The 20,300-nt window shown below is 43.1% G+C and overlaps 1 protein-coding gene across 1 annotated transcript in view; it reads right to left on the bottom strand.

Annotated features, from left to right (window-relative positions):
- POLR2B (RNA polymerase II subunit B) overlaps positions 1–20,300 on the bottom strand; it is a 24,449-nt gene extending 4,149 nt beyond the window's left edge. The window contains exons 1-18 of the mRNA XM_052682981.1: positions 20,176–20,300; positions 19,991–20,063; positions 17,532–17,682; positions 9,354–9,466; positions 8,880–9,099; positions 7,568–7,726; positions 6,382–6,546; positions 5,692–5,888; positions 4,802–4,921; positions 4,289–4,475; positions 4,016–4,159; positions 3,533–3,672; positions 3,318–3,429; positions 2,847–3,001; positions 2,396–2,594; positions 2,106–2,274; positions 1,555–1,651; positions 151–245 (exon numbers count right to left, since the gene is read on the bottom strand). Coding sequence (XP_052538941.1) covers positions 151–245; positions 1,555–1,651; positions 2,106–2,274; positions 2,396–2,594; positions 2,847–3,001; positions 3,318–3,429; positions 3,533–3,672; positions 4,016–4,159; positions 4,289–4,475; positions 4,802–4,921; positions 5,692–5,888; positions 6,382–6,546; positions 7,568–7,726; positions 8,880–9,099; positions 9,354–9,466; positions 17,532–17,682; positions 19,991–20,063; positions 20,176–20,194 — 2,515 coding nt within the window. The 5' untranslated portion in view covers positions 20,195–20,300. The remainder of the gene's footprint in view (positions 1–150; positions 246–1,554; positions 1,652–2,105; positions 2,275–2,395; positions 2,595–2,846; positions 3,002–3,317; positions 3,430–3,532; positions 3,673–4,015; positions 4,160–4,288; positions 4,476–4,801; positions 4,922–5,691; positions 5,889–6,381; positions 6,547–7,567; positions 7,727–8,879; positions 9,100–9,353; positions 9,467–17,531; positions 17,683–19,990; positions 20,064–20,175) is intronic.

Genomic DNA, 20,300 nt, shown 5'->3' with positions numbered 1-20,300 from the left:
GAAGTGAACATCTCAGCTGATGCATCTTCCTATGAACACACACATTTCTGCTATTCAATGTGTCTCAAAGATTGAATCAGCTCAACAGCAATCATCTCTACACAAATGTAAAATCAGTGAACTCAGTCTCCATACCCTGCTTTATCTTACCTTGGCAAGTCTCACGGGTGGGCTTCTCGAAAACTTCCTCTTGGTCATATCCTTTTTTGGACTCCTGCTCTTTGTAGGAGCGATAGAACACAGATCTGAAACAAAGACAGATACGTTCTCTGTGAAACCAGCATCATTTTCCCTCATCCGTACATGCCAGTTTCATTTAAAGCACCATTCTGCCAAGTGTTAAAGCTACTGTCACTGATGACAACCAAAACAATTCACATGCCACACAACCTTTCCTTTAAAGTATTGTTAATCTGACTGAAAAAAAAATCCACAACAAACAAACACATAAATTTCAGATGGCATTTTAATGGTCACTTCTTAGACACTGCCAAAATACCTATAAAATAACATGCTTTATTTTCAACTGGGGAGATGTCCCCATCTACAAAGCAGTTATTGCTCTTAAGGCCGATTCCCATCTTAGAATCAGGGAACCGTTTGAGTTGGAAGGGACCTTTAAAGGTCATCTGGTCCAACTCCCCTGCAATGAACAGGGACACCTACAGCTACATCAGGGTGTTCAGAGCCCTTGATCTTCATCAAATCAATCTCCTATTACTTTTCTTAACTCCACCCTTTTGCAAGCACTTTTACTTCTGCTATCTTGCAATGCTGAGTTTCAATGGAAATCTTTCCATTTTTATAGACTTCTTTCTGGGCCCTTGGATATTTCTGCTATGCTGCTAGCACACTAAAACCACAACCTTTAAGAACAGTATCATTCACATCTAATTGCTCCCATGAATGCAGGAGATTCCTCCAACCACAAAAATCTAAGTCCCATACTCACTCTACATAAGAAGGTGCAAGACGTTTAGTACACAAGTTTTAGGTTCAAAAAAATGAATAAAAGCAGAAATCTGTTGACCAGTTAAGGTTATACAGCTAAGCAGTCACCTAAAATCTAGCAATAATGCACAGTCACATCAGCCACCAGTTGTCTCAACAGCAGTTCCTAATAAGGAGAGGAACATGCCAATCCTCACTCATAGCAACTGTTGTGCTACTGAATACACCATTTTATTACAAAGCTACAATATTGTCATTAAGGAGTTCACATAACTGGCAAGTCACAGAACAAAAACTCAGAACATGTTTTCATTTAACCAGCATAAACAGAACAAATAATATAAAAGACAAGACCAAAAGGGAAAAGCCAGGGATGCGCAGTGCGGAGTCAAGCTACACAAAAGATGAACGATAACTGGCTGAGTTCTGCTAAGACACACATTCACCATTCCTCTGAATGTGAATTCTTCAGTCTGAAAATCCCTCCACCCCCATTTTTAAGGATACCTTGCAGTGCAAGACAAACTTTCCTTGAGCCTCTGGACAACTCACTATAGTACTTCATTCAGTTTTCAAAGAGATCAAAAATTTGAGAAATCACACCTGAAAAAGCCTCTGTCGACAGCAGAACGGTTCATGATGACAGAATCTTCCTGGTTATAGCCTGTATATGATGCAATGGCTACGATTGAATTGATACCTGTAATACATTGAGTGAATACTTTTAAAACATGAACACATATCAGACAGGCATTACTTACAACTAAAATAAGCCCGTCTCTTCACAGTGAACCTGCTCGACCCTTTCCTAAGATAGAATCTCCACATCCCATGTGAAAAGCCATGCTGTATCAGTAAATGCAACTCCGGGCACAAAGAGAGATTAAATTTGTCAACTCAGGAGTGACCTCTTGTGGAGAACCCACACAGGAAACACATCCTTTCCAGTTTTCATTTAAGCCTACTTACGTGGAAAAGGAGTTCTGGCTGCAACATTAGAAACACTGTAGACTAAGCACCAAGCCAACATTTAACCCAAAATTCCTTTTTAAATTGCATAAATTTGCTAAATATTTAGGTATGATGCAAACATTTATGACAGTTTAAACTAAACATTAAACAAAAAGAATGCTAACTATGAACTGACAACGTACCTGCTGGTAACTCTCTAAATCGCAAGTACTCCATGGAGCGTGTTGTTACAAGGGGCTTCTGAGGATAGTACAGAACATGGGCCAGTGTGTCCATACGAACATGGAAGTTTGTAATGTAGACTCCCATTGCCTGTTTACCCATAGCAGACTGGTAGGTGTTCCTAGGAGACTAGACAGGCAAGGAAAGACAGCAACATAGACATTTATATATGCACATGTGGCTCTTAATGCATATACCTGTGGGTTTCCTATCTATCTTATAAGCAAGATGGCAGAAGTGATGCACTGACCTGGTTGTGATCGGGGAAAGGAATAATAGAGGCACACACTCCCAGGATCATGGAGGGGTGAATCTCACAGTGGGTATATGTTGAACAATACGCAACACCTTTCTCCTGCAAGTCATCTGGAGTCATGGCCAGCATCACAGTCTCCTCTTCCAGTGTATCGATGTACTCTACTACACCACTGGCCACAAGGTCCTGCCAACTAATAATCAATGTTGGAAGTACTTAACATGCACATAGAATCGGTCAGTTCAAGTAACAAGAACAAGGATTTCTCTGCCTTATTATAACTACAGCTGCATTAGTTATATCAAAAGTGAATTAAGTTGCCACGCAGCAAAAGCATCTTTGCATTGCTCAAAGCTTTAAACATTTTCTCCTTCAATTTAAAGGAACTTGCAGCTTCCCAGCTGGAAAATTAGATACTGAGTTACATTTCAGAATTGTCTCTCACCTGTAATTGTTATACTCTCGTTCCTTCAGTTGGTCAATATGCCTTTTCTTCAACAGCAACTTCTGCTTCTCCACAATTAGAAGAGGTCGGCAAATTCTGCCTGCATCAGTATAGATGCGGATTTCCCGCTCACGAATATCCCTAATCATTGAGACCTGCACAACAAAGCAAAGTCTCAGCCTGGAATCAGAACTACAGAGTACAAAATAGGATAACAAAGTTCCCAAATTCAAAGGCTCTCCACGTGTTGCCAGCAGAACAGAACAAACATTAACACTCATACAAAAAAAAACATTTCAAGAGATAATTAAGTCTTTTCAATAAGCTTTTTTTCAACTGGTTCCTCTTAACAAATGAACCAAAAAAAAAAAAAAAAAAAGTGTGCAAACAATGCTGTTTAGAGTCTTCAAAGCAGTCCCAATATACTGCCCTCCCTCATCTCCAAAGATCCGCGAAGTCTTGAAGCTGTACCTCCGACACAATTATATCCATCTGACGACGGAGCTTCCTTAGGGTATTCATAAGCTGCTCTGGATCTTTGTGTATTCCTACCCAGCAGCCATTAACAAAAATCTTGGTAGCACTAGAAAGAGGAAAAAAAAAACAAAACAAAACCACAAAACGCTGAAGCACTGTGCAGGTAATAAAAGCCTAATATCTGTTTAAGTAATTTTGTTTGCACATACTCTGCAATAGCTGCTGGAGATATTTCTTCCAGATTTTCCATACTCCACTCTTCCAAGAATTCCAAAATTGGGGATGGCTGAGACCCCACAGAAATGTAAGCCATCAGGGCTAAGTTCTTGACAAGTCCTACTGCATGACCCTAGGAGAAACGTAAGATTTTGCATTTCCAAACCAAAAGACTCCCCATCTTCCAAATCAAGTCCAGAGAATTGTTTCAAGCCCTCGAGGAACTGTACACAAAATATGCTAATAATCTGTGGTTTGTTTCTACCACTCAAATACAAAGTTAGCTATAAAGCTAAGTGTTCATGTCAGTATTTCAGGTGAAGTGCGGGTGATCACTTAAATTGCCACGATCACAATCCCAGAACCATTAATGGTTGGAATGATGACTAAAATCATCTAGCCCAGCCACAAAATGACCACCAGATAAAAGCAGTTGGGCACACAATAAGTACTGATGAAAATACGATGTTCGTTACCTCGGGAGTCTCAGCTGGGCAAACCATTCCCCACAGCGTATTGTGCAGCTGCCTGGGCTTTGCTAGCTTTCCATCTCTACCAATTGGAGAATTCAGGCGTCTCAGATGGGAAAGTGTGGATGCAAAAGTCAGGCGGTTTAACACCTGAATGTAACAAGGAACTCGGTCAGGCAAAGCTTCTTCTCTGTGGTGTTCTGGCAGGTATCACCATACATTAGACAAAGCATCAACAGCTACCAGAAACAATGTATTTGAAAAGAACTAAAATTGTACCTGAGATACACCTGCTCTGGCCTGATGAGCTTTCTTCTGATCACCCCAGTTTCCAGTGGCCAATGAATATTTCAAACCATCAGAAATAATTCTCGTTTTAATTGCCAGCTCCAAGTTGAAATCCTTCCCTCTGTCAATAAACTTTTGTGCGTATATTCTCACTTCCTTCAGCAAATTCTTAAACATTCTGGAGCAGATGTCAAGAAATAAGATTAAACAGTACTGTATCAATTCAGCCTAATCAACGTAGAATGGGAAAAAAAAAGTCACCAGTCTTCTTAGCAGAAGTGATATGTAACAGAGGGAAAAGGAGAAAAACAAAACAGCAAGCACCAAACTAATCTGCTTGAGAACATGCACAATACATGCTTCAAAATAAAGCCATGATCAGATATAAGCTGAGATGCCCAAGACTGCCTATCAGCCTCAATAAATAGCCCGATCTATTTAGAAGCCCAGAACTGGCAGTGACTCTTCTATTAATTATCTCCAAAGAATATATTATATATTTACCCTCTGAACAGAAAAGCCAGCAGTGGCCCAGCAAGATCCAGCCTTTTGTTGCCATAATGATCTCTGTCATCAAGTTCTCTTCTGCCCAGTGCAGCCAACAACAATCTATGAACCATATACCTAAAGAAATAAGTTCATATTTTAAACCATCAGCAGACATTCACAACAAAAAATACATGCCTTTATTAAATACATCAGTGAACTGTTTCCTAAAGCTTGTCTATTTTAGATTAAGTTAAAATACTGCTGCTCTAAGGCAGGTCACTTCAGCACTTGTGTCCTTAGAATTCAGTAACACGCTAAAATTTTAGATAACTGAAAACAAAGTTAGTATTTACATCATGATGGCAATGCATCTTCTGCTACATGTCTGCCCTGGACAATAATACAGTCTGTGTTTAAGCTTGTGAGACTGTGAGCTCAACGTGGCATTTGAAGTAAAATGACAGGTCACCCAACGTTGTGATTTATCTGCATAACAATAAGCAGTGATTAAGAAGATGCTCCAAAGGTTTTAAAGAGTGGGCTTATATTACATACAACTTGTCAATAGTTATCGCTCCCTACAATTTAACTAGCAACCTCTATATATTTTTCACCCAAAGAGATTTGAAAAGGAATACTTGATCATTATCACATCTTTGAATCCAGCAGTGTTGGGAGCCTTCATTCTCTAATTTTTTTCTAACTGTTTCTAATTCTCTGTTTTATCATCATTTGCATTTTCTCAGATAGGAAAACAAACATCCTAAAATTCATCACCAAGTATCCAGAAGACTGAGGTTAAAAACAAACTCATATTCAGTGTGCTTTTCCAAACACGCACATCAGATCTGTCTTCAATGACCAACTGCAGGTGTGACAGCACACTTGAGAATATACCAACATACCCTAGAAAATAGGCCTTCTTGGTTTCACAGAAGTCACTGACACCAACGTGTGGAAGCATTTCTTTCTGCAGGACTTCCTTAGCGTACTTGATTCTCTTTTCCTTGGTGACGCCTGGCTTTGCACCTCTTGATCCAATGAAGTTCAGAGCAACGTTTTGCTCCTGAATGACGAAGGCTTCATCCAGAGAAGGCTTAACCTAATGGACAAATTACAGCAAAACTGTGAAGCTTATGGTACTCGCTGGGGTAGAAACTATGCAGGAGCCTGCTAACAATTATTTTCAGGAACTGCTAATTACTGTTTTCTGGCTTTACTACAGCAGCTCTTTCAAAACATAACAGAGCATGTGGGAAGCACACAAAAATTAGTTAAGGCTTCAGACAACAGTTCTCATTCAAATATTTTCTAGGCCTGCTGCTGATTCAGACATAAATACAGATTTAACAATTAAAGTCAAGGACAGCAGGATAAGAACCTGCCTCTCCAAGTATTCAGTCGCTCTTCACAATTTCCACTGTGATTTGCTCACTCAAAACACTCATTGTAACGAGTAAAGCAGAAAGTTTTCCAGGCTTCTAATAGACAATAAATTAAACTGGAAAATGAACAAAATACTGACTGATATAAGAGTAGCCACAGCTGAACATCGCATAATGTTAAGCTAGAAAATAAGTTATTTAACATCTTACCATTTCCATCATTTCTGGATCTTCAAAATCATAAATGATGTGCTCTAAAATGTCCCTGTCAGACACAAACCCTAGTGCACGAAAGACAATTATGATTGGCACTTCTTGTTTGATATATGGCAACGTTGCTACAATGCGCTGACCAATAGCACTCTTCTTTGCACCCTAAAAAGACAGGGGATAATATACATTAGTCTAAAACGATTTAGCCTTTAAATAAAACACTCTCTCTGAACTCGGATGATGTATTACAAATGCATTTATTCAAGCACTACAGGAAAACAGGACTTCTCAGTAGACTATGAAGCTATTCCAACACTTTATGCAAGTGACTATTTTTTTTTTTAAAACTGTTTCCAACCTCAGAAGCCTGAAGAACTTGAATGTTCTTCCTCATACAGAAGAATACCATTTGTTCATCCGTATGTATCATTTTCTTCCAATTCATACTCAATTTTCCTTACATCAGCTTATATCCAGCTTAGAAAAGCTGTGCAACTCTCCATTTTTATGATTACTCAAGTAAGTGCTCCCTCCTCCTCAGAAAGGTTCAGGTATTTCAGGACACAGAGGGACAACCACTGAGGAGTGCCCCTCCCCCCAATGAAGCGGTGTAAGGATTCTGTTAAAGCTGCTCTTTGAATGCTTGGAAATTTCTCTGCAGTCAGTGCAGTGGAAAACAAGTACCAACACTTCCTGCTTTTGAACTTACGAACAGCACCTATTTCCCCACACAAATCTGATCTGGCACTGGGAAATCACTGCATGATGCCTGGACACAATTATTTTAAGTATGAATTAATACACGAGCTGCAAAACACATCTGAAACTTCTGTCTTTGGCAAAGACAGGGTCTGTGTCCTTACTGTCTTTTGTCAAAAAGCAGAAATGTGTTTGGATATCCTAAAGGCTCATCTATAGTAATTGGTTCTAAGACTTTTAACCCCACCTTACTGTGGCACAAAGAGAGCCATCCCCAAGTTATTCATCCCAGAGACAGGCATTAATCTATGACATAACAGAACACGTTTTCATGTAATTTCACCTTCTCACAATTTACTATCAGAAGAAAATCCTTTTCAAAACTGCAAAGTAAATGACATGAAGACACAGGACAGGATCAAAACCTGCAAAAACAACCTTCAATGCAAGGCCCAGCAAGGGGATTATTACTGCTGAGACATACCTGCCCACCTCTGGCTAGCATGCTAACCCATATAGTACTTGTTGGTCGAGAGGAATTTTCCAGACAAGATCTACACTCTCCCGTGTAGGCATATTTGGAATCTTTTTTTGCAAACACATATACTGTGTTTGTAGCCATTTTCTCTTGAGCAATCAGAACCTGTGTAGAGACAAGAACACAAAAGGACACATGATAATAACAAGCACAAGGTTTCTTCATAGAATCATAGAAACATGTAATAGCTTGGGTTGGAAAGGGCCTTAAAGATCACCTATTTCCATGTGCAGGGTTGCCACCCGCTAGAACAGGCACCAGCTCAGGCTGCCCAGGGCCACATCCAGCCTAGTCTTGAGTGCCTCTAGGGATGAGGCACCCACAGCCTCTCTGGGCAGCTGTGCCAGCATCCTACTGCCCTCTCAGTAAATAATTTCCTTCTAACACATAATCTACATCTCCTCTTTTAGTTTAAACCCATTCCCCCTTGCCCTATTGCTAGGAAACCATGTAAAAAGTCTGTCTCTCTCCTGATTATAAGCTCTTCACAGCATGAAGTCAATTTGCCAAACTCAGTTGGACTAGACTCCACGTTTTCAAAGCTCAGCATTAAGCAAAACTTATGCTTTGTTAATATAGAATAACCAAAATAAAAAGACTCAGAGAACATTCTTCTGAGACGCACTCACCACATCTGCTAAGCATGCTGAGAACTTGGCGTTAATTTTAGCCACAATACTGATAAAGGAAGCATGTCATTATCTGCTTCCAAGGTCAATGAACTAAACCGTGCAAATAAATTCTAATGACAGCTCTGATAGTAAAAGCTAGATTTTTTTTGCCTCCAAGAACAAACACTATTTTTTCTTTTCTTTTGCCATATTGGTCCAGGTGTCAAGTAACAACTGTCAAGTCAGTTTCATCGCTGAGGCACAAGCATATGGAGAGGACATGCTCTGCTAAAGCTGAATGAGGAGCAACAGAGGGAAGAAAGAAACAGGATAAGCCTAACCTTGTTATAAAATGCATCTACACAGCTGTGAACAACCCAGAGGAGACTGCAAAGGAAGAAATACCCTCCTCCTACACGTGATTATGTTTTCGAGTGTGTGATGCTCTGCAATGTAGGAAAAAATAATGGACCTAGAAGAAGAAAAGGTGGTTCACAAAGTCCTAGCAAAAGATTAAGTTAACCTTTCTCAAAGATTAGGACTACCTGCAGTAATTAAAATGTTTATATTCCCAGCAAAAGAATTGGAAATAAGTAACAGAATTTCCAGTGCCAGTAAAGACAACTATGCGAAGTATCATCCCTTACCTTTTCTGATCCATTAATGATAAAATAGCCACCTGGATCCAGAGGGCATTCGTTCAGTTCACAAAGATCACGGTCAGTTAAGCCATTTAATAAACAGTACGTTGATCGTAACATAATAGGAATTTTTCCTATAAAAGTTTTCTGATGTTGTGTCTGTAACTGATCCTCTCCTTCTTTAATAACTGTTTTAGTTATGTCCACGTATAGGGGGGCTGAATACCTACAGAAAAAAAATACCATTGTGTTGTTTATCAGTTACTACTCCAGCCTTTGCAGAAAGCTGACGAATGTAATTATTCTACTCACTGGTAATATGGAGCATTATTATCAAATCATCTGGATTTAATGATTAGACATTGTAATAAGAGCAGTAATGATTACATTGTCAAAATGACTAAATAAAAAAAGACTATCAGTTAGTAACACAGAGCCAGTCCTTCCTTGTATTTTAACCATCACAGAGATGTTTCTTACGTAAGGTTTCTCAGCCTGGCTTCATTGGGCATCATAGGTGACGGTGCTCCATCTCTTTCCCAATGCGTAGGTTTGGAGAGATAGATTTGTTCAAACTTCAGGAGATACCGGGGCTGGAAAACAAGACATTTATCTGCAATAGCCAAACCATCCATCTTAGTTATTCAGGAGCAGCCCTTGAGCTTAATACCCAGTGCATGCCCTCAGCTCAGGGCATGGAAACAATCCCCCTTCAGATGGCTAGCTGAGCAAATCATACAATCAATCCTTGGAGTTGGAAGGCACCTTTAAAGGCCACATAGTCCTGCTCTCCTGCAATGGACAGGGACACCACAGCTAAATCAGGTTGTCCAGGACCTGATACAGTCTTGCCTTGAGAATCTCCAAGGACAGAGCATCAACCACATCTCTGGGCAGCCTGTTCCAGTGCCTGTTCCAGTGCCAATCACTCAAGAACTTTTGATAATTTCTAGACACCTCATTAATAAAAAACACATAGAGGTAACTGAAGGGTCAAAACCATTGGTTAGAGTTAAGGTACCCATACAACGTTGGGTATAAGGTACCCAAACAACACTGTCTTCCTGTAAAACAACTAACTCAAAATCTACTAAGTCAGAGGGAGTACATTAATAAACAGCATATGCCCAGTATATATTTATTGTTGACTTAGCTTTAGACAAAACTGCTAAGTATACAATAAAAAAGGCAAATTTACTTCAACGCAAACAATAGGCTGACACATCAAAAAGGTGTGAGTCTTTGTGCAGCTTTACTCCTATGCATATTGTATTACATGTAATCATTTTCAGTTCCACAGAAATACTTTCACAGTAAAGCATTAAAAAAAAAAGTCAAGAAAAGACAGGTACCTATCAGCAATAGAGAAATTCTCAGGATGTTTGTTTTGCTCTGAGAGCCAATCATCCCTCAAATTCCCACAGCAATGAGATTTTAGAGCTGCACTGTTCTCAAAGCATTCCTTCACCAACTAAAATTTAAGGGTATAGAAACATTAACAAATCATTCTACCAGAACATAAACAAGTTGAAAGACCCTCTACCTTGAATCGCCTTTCTTTGAGCTCCTGTTTCACACTGTGACCACTTGCAGAACAGAAACTAAGCCAAATAAATAACAGTGTTGCCACCTCACCATCTAGAATCCTGCTGAGAATATCTATTACTAAAGCAAAACTTGAGTTCCATGCAGTCACCTAACTGTATCTGAGCCATAAGGACTCTGCAGTAGCACACCAGCAAAGCTACATTTGCTCTAGCACAACTAGATCTCAATTCTCACCCAAACAAACACTTTTTTCCTGGATTTGAAGCAGTAGCTGTGCAAAATAACTTCCACAAGTTCTCATATAAGCACACAGGACACACATTTACTGTTAATTCCCATCTCTCAGCATGGTTGTAAAACACTTTAATGTGCTATAAAACATACTGCCCGAGCTGCACTGAAAATGCAAGGCTGAACATGGAGGGAAGGAGAAACAAGAAGTCACCTCAGATTAGTCCAATCATACTCAGTTTCCTTAAATTAATCCAGCGTTCTCCAATTAGGCAAGAGATCGACAACAAGTAAAACCGAAGGAAAAATCAAGCTTTCTTTTTCTCACATTTAGGCCATACTCTTAAAACTTTAATTGGATTAATAAAAGCAAGAAACAGACCATCGAGTCAAATACTACATTTTGGGCAAAGTTAGGCACATAATACGCTGGAGATCCATACATAATTGCATACAGCTCATACAGCATCTGCAGAACTGCACAGCTAGGGAATGTAGACATAACATACACAGAGTAACAGAGGAAATATTAAGAGAAATTACAGCAAGATTGTCATGGTTCTATGTTTTTTTCTTTGTTTTTGGGTTTCAGTATTCCACATCAAAACATCATGTAGTGTACGGGGCATTAAAGTGTCACTGCCCCAATCCCAGGTACCTATCCCTGTACATTACAGCAGTCATGGGATCTGGCCCTTCCAGGTGGGGGGGGGGGGCGCTCTCTTGCTGCCTTGCAGTGGGTGCTGGAGGTGCTTTCCTGGCCATTCCAAGCTTTTCAGGTTTGACTCGGTCCCGGGAACTCTCTCTCTCTTCTTGTCTGATTTATTAATCTCAATTTCAATTAAATTGTATATATTGTGTTATCTTGTATTCCGATATTATAGTAAAATAAGTTTTCCTCCATAGATTGCTGCCTCTGCTCTTTTCCTCCCTTCCTTCCTTCCCATTTTTTGTGGGACTGGGGTGGGGGGGGAGGGCAGAGGCCAGTCGCCCCTGTCAAGGACATAGATTGATCTGGTCAACTCCGTGACAGATTTTGGCGCCCAACGTGGGGCACACTACTTTTTAGCTTTTAGAACGAATCTCTTTTTCTCTCTGCTCTTAGAGAGCTTCGTTAGGGAGCATTATCAGTAGTTCAGGTTTCTGTGCTGGAAAACCTGACCTTGAAAGATTAGGCGTACTGCCAGTGTTCTGGGATATTTGTAAACTTTGAGCACTACTTCGTCTGGGTAGTGCCTTTTCTTTTTTTTTTTTCCCCTCCTCTTGTTAGCTTCCATTCATTAACCCCTTTTTAGCAGGCACCACTGATGAACCCACTCGTTATTGTGGGGGTGCTGGGTAAAGGATTAAAAGCAACGGTGTTACTCACAACCTACTGGCCAATAATCCAGCTCACACGTATGCGTTGTGGAATTGCAACCATATATAGCTACCTAATGACACTAATGGAGACACCTATATTTTACCTATACGCAATGTGGTACGATTTGAATTTTGACATTTACATCCCAGAAGGAATGGCTAATTTCACAAACAACTACATCCCAAATGGAATAGCTAATTTTACAAACAACACGATGTTCAGACCAGTCTCTGGGTTTTCTTTTCGGTTTGTCAAACAGTTTACGAATCTTGAATTAATATTCATGTTGGTGTGTGTGTCATTAAGTTCTCTGATTGTATTCATAATTGTATTCATAATTGTGAATAATAAGAGGAAGGAGTCTCTTCCAAAACCAGAGAATGATGACTGGCAGGGAATATGGAGAGGTTTAGGAAAGGTCTAAGAAGCATGGGGACCCGCAGTGTCATGGGATTTTACTCTTGAACACCTGTGGGATCCCAAGAAACTAAGCCAGTATTTGAGTCAGGGACTATGCGGCTTACATAAATCTAAGGAGGTACAACTTATTTGGGGTTTGGCTTGTGCTTACCGTGCCCTATATAATACCATTCTGGAGAGAGAGAGTTTCCGAGCTGAGGTTCAAGCCAAAGGGGAAAATCCCCAAGTCAAATCTAATCAATCACAGGAGACACCAGTAACAATACCAGTTGCTCCTGTGGAGGGCAAGAAATGGAAACGAGTGTCTTCGCGTCTTGAACAAAAAAGGGAAGAAGAGGAGGAGGAGGTGGAGGAAGATCCAGGCGAGGGGCCCTCCTCAGAACCACCACCATCACGAAAGGCAAAAGGGAAAACTAAGAGACGTGCAGAAGAGAGTGATGAAGAGGAAGTCTCTATTACTACTCGCCGGCCTCTAAAGATGACTGAAATCCAAGGTTCAAGAAAGGAGTTTACACGGCGCCCGAATGAAACTCTTGTTTCCTGGTTGATTCGCTGTTGGGACAGTGGGGCCCATAGCTTGTCTCTGGATGGTAATGAAGCTCGCCAACTAGGTGCCATTGCCAGAGATCCAGCTATTGATAGAGGAATTAGTCGATGTTCGGATGAGGCTGCCTCCCTCTGGGAACAAGTGCTAATAGCCGTGAAGGAAAAGTCTTCAAAAATGGCTTGAAGATTGCAATGAAAAAATGGGATACAGTTGAAAAGGGTATCCAGTATTTGAGGGAAATAGGCGTGGTGGAAATGTTGTATGACCCTGACTTTGTTCCTAACGACCCACACCAAAACCGCGACCCTGAAAGAGTGAGGACAACGCCTGAGATATGGCAGAAAATCGTGACAACAGCGCCGGACAAATATGCCTCTACACTGATGTCAGCGTGTGACAGATACCAGGAACAACAGAGAACGCCTTTAGTTTATGAATTAATTGTTACGCTCCAAAACTACGAACAATTGCTGTCCCCAATTCATGCTGCCATTGCTGCTATATCAAGAATGACGGAGCAAGTGTCTCAACTGATTAACCGTGACAAACCTGTAGCAGTATCAGAGACGCTGGATGAAGATCAGGATAATCAAAAGAGTCTAATGAAGGAGATGAAGGAGATGAAGGAGATGAAGGAGATGAAGGAGACGATGAAATTTATGCGAGCCCACCTAACTAAAGACAATTAACCTTCCTTCTCACGTGCACTATCAAAAATCTCAGCTGTTAGAGGCAGACGCTCTCCGGCTCAAGTAAGGGATAATACACCGCAAATTGTCTTATGGTATTACCTGCGTGACCATGGAGAAGACATGAGGAAGTGGCACCGTGAACCTACTGCTGTACTGCGAGCACAGGTGAAAGAATTAAAAGGCAGATCAACCACCAGTGCAGTTGCTCCAGTTACCACAGGTAATGAATAGAGGGGCCCTGCCCTCAGTCAGGGGGGGAAAGGGATAATAGAGTATATTGGACTGTGTGGATTCAACGGCCTGGCACATCAGAACCACTGAAATATAAGGCCCTGGTGGACACTGGTGCACAGTGCACTCTGATGCCCTCGAGTCATGAAGGGACAGAATCAATCCATATTTCTGGAGTGACCAGGGGCTCTCAAGAATTGACTGTGTGGGAGGCTGAGATAAGCCTCACTGGTAAGGACTGGCAAAAACATCCTATTGTGACGGGCCCAGGGGCTCCATGTATACTCGGTATTGATTATCTCAGAAGGGGGCATTTCAAGGATCCTAAGGGGTATCGATGGGCCTTTGGAATTTAGCTGCTGTGGACACAGACAACATTAAGCAGCTGTCTGTTTTGCCTGGCCTGTCAGAAGATCCATCTGTTGTGGGGCTGCTGCGAGTAAAAGAGTAACAGGTACCGATTGCTACAAAAACGGTGCACAGACGGCAGTACCGCACCAACAGGGATTCCTTGCTCCCCATTCATAAGTTAATTCGTCAACTAGAGAGCCAGGGAGTGATCAGCAAAACTCACTCGCCTTTTAACAGAACCATATGGCCAGTGCGTAAAGCCAGTGGAGAATGGAGGCTGACGGTGGACTACCGTGGCCTGAATGAAGTCACACCCCCACTGAGTGCTGTTGTGCCGGACATGTTAGAACTCCAGTATGAACTGGAGTCAAAAGCAGCCAAATGGTATGCCACCATTGACATTGCTAATGCCTTCTTTTCCATTCCTTTGGCCAAAGAATGTAAGCCACAGTTTGCTTTCACATGGAGGGGCATTCAGTATACCTGGAACCGTTTGCCCCAGGGGTGGAAACACAGCCCGACCATTTGCCATGGGTTGATCCAAACTGTATTGGAACAGGGCAGTGCTCCTGAGCACCTGCAGTACATTGATGACATCACTGTGTGGGGCGATACAGCAGAAGAAGTCTTTACAAAAGGAGAGCGAATGATCCAAATTCTTCTGAGTGCTGGTTTTGCTATTAAGCGAAGCAAAGTGAAAGGACCTGCCCAGGAGATTCAGTTCCTAGGTATAAAGTGGCAAGATGGCCCTCATCACATCCCGACAGATGTGATTGACAAAATCACTGCCATGTCTCCACCCACTAGCAAAAGAGAGACACAATCTTTTCTGGGTGCAGTGGGCTTTTGGAGAATGCATATTCCAAACTACAGCCTCATTGTAAGCCCACTTTATTATGTGACGCAAATGAGAAATGAGTTTACATGGGGCCCTGAGCAGCAGCAGGCTTTCGAGCAGATTAAACAGGAGATAGCCCGTGCTGTGGCCCTAGGGCCAGTACGGACGGGACAGGGTATAAAGAACATCCTCTATACTGCTGCTGGAAAGAACGGTCCCACATGGAGTTTGTGGCAAAGAGCCTCAGGAGAGACCCGAGGCCGACCCCTGGGATTCTGGAGTCGGGCGTACAGGGGGTCTGAAGAGCACTACACTCCAACTGAGAAGGAGATCTTAGCCGCATATGAGGGGGTTCGGGCTGCTTCCAAAGTAGTTGGTACTGAAACACAGCTCCTTCTGGCACCTCGACTGCCAGTATTGAACTGGATGTTCAAGGGAAAGGTTCCCTCCACCCATCATGCTACTGAAGAACAGCAAAATAACCATCAGGTAGATCGAGCTGCCAGAGTTGAGGTGGCTCAAATAGACCTGGACTGGCAGAACAAGGGTGAGTTATTTCTAGCTCGGTGGGCCCATGAGACCTCAGGTCATCAAGGGAGAGATGCAACATACAAATGGGCCAGAGACCAAGGGGTGGACTTAACTATGGATGCCATTGCACAGGTTATTCATAACTGTGAAACATGTGCCATCATCAAACAAGCCAAGAGGATGAAACCTCTCTGGGAGGAAGGGCGATGGCAAAAGTACAAATATGGTAAAATTGAACGATACAATGGACTGTTAAAAACGATGCTAAAAGCACTGGGTGGCGGAACATTTAAGCACTGGGAGAAGTATTTGGCAGAAGCCACCTGGTTGGTCAATACCAGAGGATCTATCAATCGTGATGGTCCTAACCAATCCAGTTCCCTACACACCGTAGAGGGAGATAAAGTCCCCGTTGTACATGTAAAGAACATGTTAGGAAAGGCAGTTTGGGTTCTTCCAGCTTCTGGAAAGGGCAAACCTCTCCATGGTACAGTTTTTGCTCAGGGGCCAGGATCCACTTGGTGGGTAATGCAGAAGAATGGGAATGTCCAATGTGTACCACAAGGAAACTTGATGCCAGGGGAATGCAGTCAGTAATTCTATGTATATGTATATAGCCATGTGTGTGTGATGCATTTTAATCATTTTTTGTTTATTTGTATATATGTACATATATATTAAGCATGATGTAACGATGTAGAATAAGGGGTGGAATGTCATGGTTCTGTTTTTTTTTTTTTGTTTTTGGGTTTCAGTATTCCACATCAAAACATCATGTAGTGTACTGGGCATTAAAGTGTCACTGCCCCAATCCCAGGTACCTATCCCTGTACATTACAGCAGTCACGGGATCTGGCCCTTCCGGGTGGGGGGGGGCTCTCTTGCTGCCTGGCAGTGGGTGCTGGAGGGTGCTTTCCTGGCCGTTCCAAGCTTTTCAGGTTTGACTCGGTCCCAGGAACTCTCTCTCTCATCTTGTCTGATTTATTAATCTCAATTTCAATTAAATTGTATTATATTGTGTTATCTTGTATTCCGATATTATAGTTAAATAAGTTTTCCTCCACAGATTGCTGCCTCTGCTCTTTTCCTCCCTTCCTTCCTTCCCATTTTTTGTGAGACTGGGGTGGGGGGGGAGGGCAGAGGCCAGTCGCCCCTGTCACGGACATAGATTGATCTGGTCAACTCCGTGACAGAGATAAACATTTATAAATGTTTATCTACCCAAGAATGAACACGATATCAAACGGAGGAACTAAAAGAAATCTCAGTTACTCTCTCTAAGTAATGCTTGCAAACAAAAATAAATGGAAAGGAATAGTCAAAACACGTAACAGATCTGACTCTCTGAACTCCTAAAGTTCCCTTAAATCTCAACAAGGAAGCAGTAAAGTTGAGTAACTGGATGATCACTTTTGGCAAGTGCAGAACAGGGACCGCACCATATGGGGGGCATCACAGTCAACAGAAGTACCACAATCAATGCAGAACATGCACTGTAACCTCACACACTTCATGAAGAGTCCTCACAAAGAAGAGACATTAGATAATTTGGAGCATGGTACCAATGGAAGATGATAAGGGCTCCATTAAAAAACCCAGACATAACTTCTTTAGCCTTAAGCCTTTTCCGCCATGGTAAAGCTACCAAAACCAAAATCCCACCAAAACTCGGTTTTATTTTGGCTAGCTGGCTTGCTCCACTAAACCCTTGTTGGTGAGGCCTGCTCCCATCCTGAGTGGTGTTACTCAGTTACCTTACAGAATCCAAACAGTTTACACTTCTATCTGAGTAAGGACACAGCCAGGAGGACAGATGTACTTCAGTCTCCCAAGACAGAGGTCAAATAACACCCACCTACGCAAGGTGAAATCATTTTGCTTATGAAAACCAATCACCTCTACTCACCGGTTCTTCCACTTCTCCTGTGGCATGCTGGGCTTCTGCTTGTAAATCAATTGGTGGAGCATCTTCAACAATTCTCTGCACAGACATCTGAATAAACTCATCAAAAGAATCCAACTGTTGCCTGACTAAACCTTTTTCATCAAAATAGGAGCTACAGGAAAAAAAAAACACATTAACAAGATACCTTAATTTAATTAATGTATTTTGCCTGCAAACTTAAGATACACTTATTACAAAATCTCTGAAATACAGTAAGAAAACACTTTTCGCCTGAGGAACAGGTTTCATATGTAGATGCTCAATTCTCATTGGTGTTTGAAGACACACTGCAAAGTGACAGACTTGCTGCCACCTCCTGGCTGAGCCGTGTATTCACCCTACCTTAAATTCAAAAGGAAACTTTATCACAAACCTCATGAAAGAGTCTCAACAAGAGATGTAAATGACTTTACTTCAATGTATTTTCTAAGCTGCAGTAAACTGAGTGCCTGCAATTGCAGCCTCCTAATTCTCAGAACTTTCCCCATCCCAGGAGGTGCCCAGGGCCAGGTTGGATGGGGCCCTGGGGCAGCCTGATCCAGTGGGGGGCAACCAGCCTGCAGCAGGGGGGTGGGTGGGCTTTAGGGGTCCTTCCAACCTAAGCCGAGTTTCTTAGCTCGGATACCCTCTATTCCAGCCACACAGATTCCCAGCTTCACTTCGTCTCTATATTTCCCTAGCTTTTGTGTGATCTAGACACAACCCAACACATCCCAGTTATGAAATCTAAGCCAACATTCCAAGCTCTGCATTCTCATTTTTAACAGGATGACCTGAACACATAGGCTCTGTACCACAGAGCCCTGAAACCACTTGGAGATCTCATGCTACCTTGGCTTTGCTGCTCTCTATCGCTGCTGCACACAGGGAAAGACTTCTGTTCAGAAGAGAAACACTTTAGCTTATGGTACCCACTTCTTAACAGCATGAGAAGCCACAGCGCCTGGCTGGTGTTCTGCTGGGAAAGCACTGGCCTGGTAGCACAGCTGCTTCCAGTCTCCTCACATGTGACAGCAATGGGCAACATCACATGTATGGCATGGAATCAGAATCACTTCTTAGAATCATTGAATCATTCAAGTTGGAAAAAAACCACTAGCATTAGCTAATCCAACCTCCTACCCATTCCACCAACTGTGTCCCTCAGCACCATATCTTCAAGGATGGTGACTACACCACCTCCCTGAGCAGCCTGTGCCACTGCATCAGAATCACAGAAATAAAGTTTGAGTTGGAAGGGACCCTCAAAGGTCATACAGTCCAACTCTCCTAAAAGAAATAAGGACACCTACAGCCACATCAGGGTGCTCAGACCCCCCTGTACGTCTCCAGGGACAGGATTTCCACCACCTCTCTAGGCAACTCGTTCTGGTGCCTCATCACTCTTACTCTAAAAAACTTCCTCCTTACATGCAATTTCCCCTCTTTTAGTTTAAAACCATTTTCCCTTGTCTTATCACAACAGAACTTGCTAAAGTGTCTATGTCCTTTCTTATAACCCCCCGGAAAGGCTGCTCTCAGGTCTCACTGGAGCTTTCTCTTCTCCAGGCTGAACAGCTCCAGCACTCTCAGCCTGTCCTTAGAGAAAACAGGTTCCATCCCTTGGATCGCTTTTATGGCCCTCCTCTGAACATGCTGCAACAGGTCTTCATCTCTGCTATACTGAGAACTCCACATCCAGGTGAGGTCTCATGAGCACTGATTAGCAGGCAAGATCACCTCCCCCACCTTGCTGGCCACACTTCTTTTGATGCAGCCCAGGACACAGCTGGCTTTCTCAGCTGCAAGGGCACGTTACTGATTGAAGGCCAGCTTGCCATCCACCAGTTTGTACAGATAGTGGGCGTTGCTACAACCCAGGTGCAAGACCTTGCTTGCACTAGGTTTTGTTCATCCAGGCCACTCTTTCTGAGAAGAAAGAGTTTCTTAATACCCAATCTGAAAATCCCCTGGCAAAATGTAAGGCTGTTCCCAAGAAGAAGAGTCCAACCCCCACCTCACCACAGCCTCCTTTCAGGCAGCTGCATGAGCCATAACTTCTTCCCTGAGCCTCTACTTCTGCAGACTGAACAACCCCAGCTCCCTCAGCTGCTCCCATAAGACTTGTGCTCCAGGCTCAGCTCTGTTGCCCTTCTCTGGACACACTGCAGGCCCGATGTAGTGAGAGGCCCGCAACTGAACTCAGTAATGGATATGCGGCCTCACCAGGGCTGCGTCCAGAGGGCCGACCACCTCCTGCCGGCTGCCAGGCCGTAAGCCTCGCCAACCAGGGTGCTGCTAACCCAAACAACGACCCTGCAGCCCAGCTGGTCGCGCCTCCACTCCCCAAAGGCCGAAACACGCGGCCCGGCCTAGCAAAGCCTGCGGCCTCCGTGCGCCGCGCCGTACCCGTCCCACCGGCACAGCGAGCGGGGCATTACCTAATGACAATCCAGCACGCCTCCTGCCACAGGTCGGGGGTGATCTCGTCATCGTCTTCATCGTATTGCATATCTGCGGGGGAAGCGGGAACGGGTCAGGCCGCGGCCGCCACGCCGGGGCCGCCCGCAGAAATCCACGTGCCGCGAGGGAGCGGCCCGGTAGGAGATGGCCGCTGCGCCCTCACCTTCGTCCGCGTCGTACATGGTGGCGGCGAGGAAGGAGCCGCGAGCGGCCGGGACAGAAGAGAAAGAAGCCGAGGATCCACCACCGAGCACCCGCGGAGCGGTGGCGGCAGGAAGGCGGGCGGCA

This window comes from Tympanuchus pallidicinctus, unplaced genomic scaffold, assembly GCF_026119805.1.
Source record: "Tympanuchus pallidicinctus isolate F22 unplaced genomic scaffold, pur_lepc_1.0 scaffold2, whole genome shotgun sequence".
Taxonomy (NCBI): Eukaryota; Metazoa; Chordata; class Aves; order Galliformes; family Phasianidae; genus Tympanuchus; species Tympanuchus pallidicinctus.
The sequence above is the reverse complement of the archived record's forward strand: the minus strand, read 5'-3'. Positions and strand labels throughout refer to the sequence as shown.